At 37.5% G+C, this 6966-nt stretch overlaps 1 protein-coding gene across 1 annotated transcript; it reads left to right on the top strand.

The window, feature by feature from the left end:
* The first annotated feature begins 382 nt into the window (after positions 1 to 382).
* Positions 383 to 6632, top strand: LOC116034268 (leucine-rich repeat LGI family member 2-like). Its single transcript, XM_031276862.2, has 8 exons — positions 383 to 686; positions 876 to 947; positions 1187 to 1258; positions 1734 to 1805; positions 1937 to 2008; positions 2629 to 2798; positions 3471 to 3635; positions 4221 to 6632. The coding sequence occupies exons 1-8, from the start codon at positions 511 to 513 to the stop codon at positions 5054 to 5056; spliced, it is 1635 nt and encodes a 544-aa protein (XP_031132722.1). The 5' UTR covers positions 383 to 510; the 3' UTR covers positions 5057 to 6632.
* The last annotated feature ends 334 nt before the right edge of the window (positions 6633 to 6966 follow it).

Below are 6966 nucleotides of genomic sequence, written 5' to 3' on the forward strand. Positions count from 1 at the left end.
TAATGTATGGCCTATATAGTTTGCATTACTTTTTAATGGATTTTCCTCTTTAAGGGACTTTCTGTGCTAATGAAGATACGTGTTCTGGTATGCAGAATGTATTACGGTATATAGTGCACGTAAATAATGCTCTCCATGGTGCTGAAATAACCCCTTCAGATCATGTTCGGGCTTTTATATCGTTCTTTGTGGTGCATTGATTTCCCCACCTTGAATATCACTTTAAAAATGATGTTTTTGTGCAATACTTCATATAATAACTATATATGTGTATATATATATATATACACTCACATTTTTTTGAGTAATTCTACTCAATAATTGTTATTACTGACGACTCGGCGTTTTTCCGAAACTGAAGCAGCCTTCCGGGATGCAGCTGCAGCCGTATCAGCCTGTGTCAGGGTTTTCCACTAGTGCTGCATTTTGATGTCGGCCAGGCGGTTAAAAGCTGCTGCTAGCACCACCGACCACGGCCTCGTTTACCACTATTAATGTTCAAGAAGCAACATGTTATCTATTCAGCAGTGGCTACTTGCCGGTTTTGCGCTTCTGTGTATTTATGGAGCAGTTGAACCTAAACGGAATTTCAGATGTCCTTCAGGATGCTCCTGCACCAAGGAGACCATCATCTGCGTCGGTACTTTACAGATCCCACGGACTATACCGAATGAGATCAACTCACTGTGAGTAACACGTCGTAGCCTGATTATCTCTTTAGTAAAGCACAAGGCAACCAATGTTGCGCTCAAGGAGACAATTTGCTTGCTGTTCTGTGCTATCCTGCAGAGTTGGCTCTTGGCGTGTCTGGTACAGAGTTCTAAAATGTCCCAAGCCGAGTAAGACTTTGATTTGTATGTGTTATCTTCCAACAGGAGCATGGTCAATGGGTCTATTTCTGAAATCACAGAGGGAATGTTTTCACTAATGCCCTCTCTTCAGCTGTTGTAAGTGCAATTTTGTCAAGTGATACTGTCATTGATTTATTGATGATTAGTAATTGACATTTTGTAGGCCCACAGTGCAACACACACAAACACAACAAGTAGATAGATTATTAATATTGCTTACTTGTTCTGTCTTTCTGTATGGTGGTTAGGCTATTTGTAGTTAAAAAAGGACAAGTTTTAGCAAAAGTTTTAATTTTCAGTTTACTCAGTTGTTTGGGTTTGTTTTTCCTTTACAGACTGCTAAATGCAAATTCTTTGACAACAATCAAAGATGATGCTTTCTCTGGTCTTCCACACCTAGAATATTTGTGAGTATTAGTTCACAAACTGCTTTCTTAATGTAACATGTCAAATGAAATCTTGTTTTTTGTTTATTTTTTTTGATTTTCTTTATTAATTCATATCCACAATTGATGCATAGGATGCATAACCGTTATTTTGGATATACCACATAATATTTAAAAATTATTATATGGGTCTGCATTACATCATGCTGTATTTTGTATAACTGAAATAACTGCAATGTACATATATATATATATATATATATATATATATATATATATATATATATATATATATATATATATATATATATATATATTCCTCAATTCACCCATCTCAATCTCCAAAACCCTCCATAATATTCTGACACGTGTATTGACATCTACACATTTATCCATTTACTGTAACATGATGTAAAATATGACATTATGCATTACCTTATATCTTTTACACAAATTTTGCTTTGATTAAACCTCTATTTTATGACTCATTGAACAGATTTATTGAAGGGAACAAGATTGAAACAATCACCAAAAATGCCTTTCGTGGTCTGCGAGATTTGACTCATCTGTAAGTCTGCTATCATTCTCTCTACCACCAATCATGCAGCCTCTGCAGCAGCAACACCTTACTATTACAGAGAAAGACTAAAGAAATAACAGTAATGTACATTTTCTGGCCTCTCTGTGTCTCTGGTTTAGATCGCTTGCCAATAACAAGATGAGGTTTCTGCCAAGAGATCTGTTTTTTGACTTAGATTCATTGCTGGAACTGTGAGTAAGCAGTTGTGTCAGCAGTGTGTGTGTGTGTGTGTGTGTGCGTGTGTGTGTGTGTGTGTGTGCGTTCCTAAGTGAAGATGAGTCAGGCTGGGTTTTGTGTTTGGTAGCATTTAACCCCAAGAATGATATGGATAGCACAAATATTACGTTTCCGTCATCGTTCTCCTCTATAGTGCATTTTTATTATCTTTTAAAATACACTTTAGTAACAAATTGTCTTTACAATGATGCAAAAGTGCTTGTCGGTGAACAACTGAAAGAACAACCTATTTGTAACATAAACTGTAGCTAAAATGATTGTTGATGTTATGTATAAAACAATCACCCAGTGTCAGTTAAGAAATTCTACAATTCTTCATCATCAAGCTAAACCAAATAGCCTACTGTATATTCTTGTTCCTGAAAAGTTTAGTTTGGAAGAAGCAAGGTTTTTATTTGTATGATGTCACACAGGGACTTATATAGAATCATTTTAAATGACTTACTGCACATGTCATGAGTTTTTTTTTGGTATTTCAACCATCTGTCTTTTCCTCTAATGAATCTAAAAAATAATATATATATTTATTGTTCAGTTAATGTGTCAAAGCTGGCTTTGTCATGTCATACATTAGGGATCTGCGAGGCAACTCTTTCCAGTGTATTTGTGAGAACAAGTGGCTGATGACGTGGCTGAAAAACACAAATGCCACAGTATCAGATGTCTTCTGCGCAGGCCCCAGTGACATGAAGGGCAAGCGCCTCAATGACCTGCCTATTCTACCGGGCAAGTGTATCTCCACAGGTAAAATTACAAGTACTCTATTAAAGGCAATTATGAATAGTCAGGCACAGCTGAAGATGCAATGTTGAAAAAAAGAAAAGAAAGAAAGATAAAAAGAAAGAAAGAAAGAAATCAATACAACTGTTAAATAATTCAACAGGACACGCACTAAAAAACAAACAAGCAGACTCTAGGCCTGTTAACATGTGTGCCTCTAAAAACACTCTCTCTCTTTCACGCAACACACGCACGCACGCACGCACGCACGCACGCACTCACACACACACACACACACACACACACACACACACACACACACACACACACACACACATCCACAGCTATGCCAGAGTCACATTACTTTAATTTCTGTGCTTATTTAATAATCATGGGCAGAACTATTATCAATGCAATGTGGACAGACAAGGCAATTGTAAACTGACATAAGAACACTTCAAATCATTGCATAACACTGACTTATACTACTACATACTACAAAACTACAATACTAGTATTAGAAAGTATGCTATATTAAAATATATAACCAAATATTAACCTATTTTAAACCAAGAATATGATTTTGATGACTCTACACAGTGTCATCCAGAAGCTTTTCACAGCATAAAAAAAGTAATCAAGGCAGTGAGGTTCTAAATATCGACTAGCAGTTTCTGTTTTTGTCTGCATCTCCAGACTTTGTGCGTCATCAGTCCATTCCTATCCAGTCTATGTCAGCGGACATCTTCTCCCTTAAAGAGGACATCTACGTGGCGATGGCTGCCCCCAACTCCAACAGCTGTGTGGTCATGGAGTGGGATCACGTTGAAATGAATTTCAGGAAATTTGACAATATAACAGGTTTGACAACACCCACCCAAAGTATTTTTTTTCAAAGAATGAGTCTGGTGATATATTGTATTTTTCTTATAGTCAGACAATCTCGTGAAAAGGCTAAAACCCACGATGAATTAATCCTATAAACAAGTATTGCCTGATACAGCTTGTTCCTTTTTATCATATTAACAACACATGTTGCTCCGGGTGACATGTTACTTAATTACAATGAACATACACTGTTGTTTATTTTAAGTTGATCCCACAAACACCATCCTGGTGCTGTAAATAGTGTCAAGAGCCCCAAATATATATTAAAGTGCGGTTGAATATAGTCCCCAACAAATAGTCCCCATCCTGTTTGAGAAACATTTGCTAAAAACTACAGTGCCCAGCTGCCCAGCAATTAGCGTATGTATTACTAACTCATTGTTGGTTTTGGTCTTTTCACAGGAATTGTTGATAATAACAAAAATAAAATATATTTTAAGGTTATTTTGAGAGATTAATTTAACACTTAAATTATTGTTTTAGTGTCAGTTAATTATCGATTTCAATGTCATTGTCTGTGTTGTATTACTACCACTTACATCTTTTCTATCCTCACAGGGAAGTCTGTTGTTGGATGCAAGTCGGTTTTGATTGAGAACCATGTCTTGATAATTGTTACCCAGCTCTTTGGTGGCTCCCATATTTATAAGTTTGACGATCGACAGAACAAGTTCACAAAATTTCAAACTATTGAGGTCTTCAACATCTCCAAGCCAAATGATATTGAGGTCTTCCAAATGGACAGTGAGTGGTACTTTGTGATCGTGGACAGCTCCAAGGCAGGTATGTCTACTCTGTACAAGTGGATGGACAAACCAGACCGCAATGAAACTGGTTTCTATTCCTACCAGTTTCTCCACGAGTGGTTTCGTGATACAGATGCTGAGTTTGTCCAGTTGGACGGGAAGTCCTACCTCATCTTCACTAGCCGCTCTCAGTCACCTGTCATCTACCTTTGGAACAAGAGCACCCAGAAGTTCATATTTCATGGTGAAATCCCAAATGTCGACGACGTGGTGGCAGTCAAAGCTTTCCGGGTGGAGGATGAGTTGTATCTGGCCATGACTTGCTACATCGGTGACTCCAAAGTCCTCAAGTGGACCAATAAGCAGTTCACTGAGGTGCTAGCTCTGCCTTCTCGGGGAGCGATGATCCTCCAACCTTTCACCTTCACAGACAGGCACTACCTTGCTCTTGGCAGCGATTATTCTTTCACACAAATCTACCTCTGGGATACGGAGACCAAAACATTCCACAAGTTCAAGGACATTTATGTGCAGTCGCCCCGTTCTTTTACAGTAGTGACCACTGACCGGAGGAATTTCATCTTCTCCTCCAGCTTCAAGGGCAAATCAATGGTTTTTGAGAATATTATTGTAGATTTAAGCTTATAATGCCTTGCAAAATAATGACTAATTGATCAATATTTGCGTGTATGCTACAAAGGAGTGCAAATGCTGTATATCTTCCTTATGCAACTAGATATATCTTTTTTGGTTCGAGACAAACCTCTTTGCAAATTTCTGCAACACATATGCATTTCTAGCAGTTATGGAGGCTGACAGAAATATAAAAAAATGTCAATCTTTGAAATCAAAACAGAAAAAAACATAATGTTATGTCATACTAGATATTATCTTAAAATGTGTTATTTATGGTAATTCTGTCCAGCAAGCAATGGCCGAGCCAAATGGTGTCCATTCTGGCCATGGCTATAGCCTGGCCCCCCCACACAGGTGGTAAGAAACCTATCCATCAAAGGTTATAAAAAAGTTCAAAGCCATTATATATGATTCCTAATGGGGCACATGCTAAGTTGGTGCTCATTTAAAAGTGAGAAGCCTGAAATAGTTACAATTTGGCCTGTGGTGCTGTATCACGGTGCACAGAACAAAACACTGATTTCTGTGCCCCCTCAAAGTAAACACTCTTGGTATGCTCGAAAAGCTGTTTTAAGCTCTTCCAAACAGCTACACTTGAAAGCAGGGTGAAAAACCTACTGTCATTGAGAGGGGCGAGATGCAATTATTGTTTAAAAATAGGGATGATGGCACACACTTTCACTTTTCATGGTCTCCTGGAAGGTATTCATGGTGTTGCACTCAATTGTACATACTAAAAGAAGTAAAACTGAAAAAGAGCGCTCTAACCCTCTTTCTTTCTCACTTCCTCACACAGTGGGAGGACTGTGCTTGTTGGTTTCGGAAAATTACAGAAATTGTTGAATGTAGCTCAAAAAATTTAGAAGTTGGAAAGGTGTGTGTGTCAAAAGGTACCCTATGCACTACATTCAGTGGGTGAAGTGATTTGTTTGAGACAACTGGAACAACTTATCCCAGTAACTAACTGGCATGGCTAATGATTTAAACGTGCATGAAACAGGTTTTCTTCAAAATATTTTCCCTCAAAATACAGCTGAATGTATTAGCTAAATATTATGAGCTTAAGCCTAACTGCACAGCATTTATAACAAGCTGCAGTATTAACAGAGTGCCTGATTGGTGTCAGAACTAAATATAATTCACTCCTGATTCCTATGCAAAATGTATAATACTGAGTGTTGCTCTGAATTACAATCACAAGGTTAATTGTGTGCTGCTATGTGACTTGAAATGACATGTACATGGTCTTAAGACACAAATGTGTGCTCTTTTCTTTACTAATCTTTTGATATTTTCCATGTATTGTACAGATTTAACTACAGTCTGTTTGGCTTGGAATATAAATATTTTTCACACATATAACAATGGCATGATGTGCAAATTGGACCATGGTCTTGATTGACTGTCATACATATGAATTGAATTCGCAAAATGCTAACAAGATCTAGCATAAGCAATATGTTTTTGTTTGCATTTTAGATTTCTTGGGGGGGGAAATACATTATTGCCCTTCTATGTATACTCATGTCCTACCTAGCAATGATGTATATTATTGTGTGAATGCATTAAAAGAAAATATAACCACATGCATTGTATTCATCTGTTTCACTCTGTCCTCCATTCTTGGCAGATGCACAGCCTGTGAAAAATGTGTCCATAAAGCAAAGACAAAGTGCCTCAGACAGCATGTTTGAAATTGATAGTGCTGTCAGCATCTGGCGTCTGAGACAGCATTTTCTTTTAACGGCAGCAACAGAGGACAAATGATGAAATCATATGGTTTATTTAAGAACAGACACGTTGTGTCATCATCATCTGTTATTATTGTCATTCAGTGTTGAGGGGTGATGTGATTGATGCCATTTTAAAAGAGATAAACTTTTATCAAATCTCTCCCCATCTGATCCCCAGACTCTGTTGAG

This window comes from Sander lucioperca, chromosome 4 (genome assembly GCF_008315115.2).
Source record: "Sander lucioperca isolate FBNREF2018 chromosome 4, SLUC_FBN_1.2, whole genome shotgun sequence".
NCBI lineage: Eukaryota > Metazoa > Chordata > Actinopteri > Perciformes > Percidae > Sander > Sander lucioperca.

Coding starts and splice junctions, on each gene's coding strand:
- LOC116034268 (XM_031276862.2), top strand. CDS start 511: ATGTTATCTATTCAGCAGTGGCTACTTGCCGGTTTTGCGCTTCTGTGT. Junction 687..875: donor CCGAATGAGATCAACTCACT/GTGAGTAACACG, acceptor ATCTTCCAACAG/GAGCATGGTCAATGGGTCTA. Junction 3,636..4,220: donor GAAATTTGACAATATAACAG/GTTTGACAACAC, acceptor CTATCCTCACAG/GGAAGTCTGTTGTTGGATGC.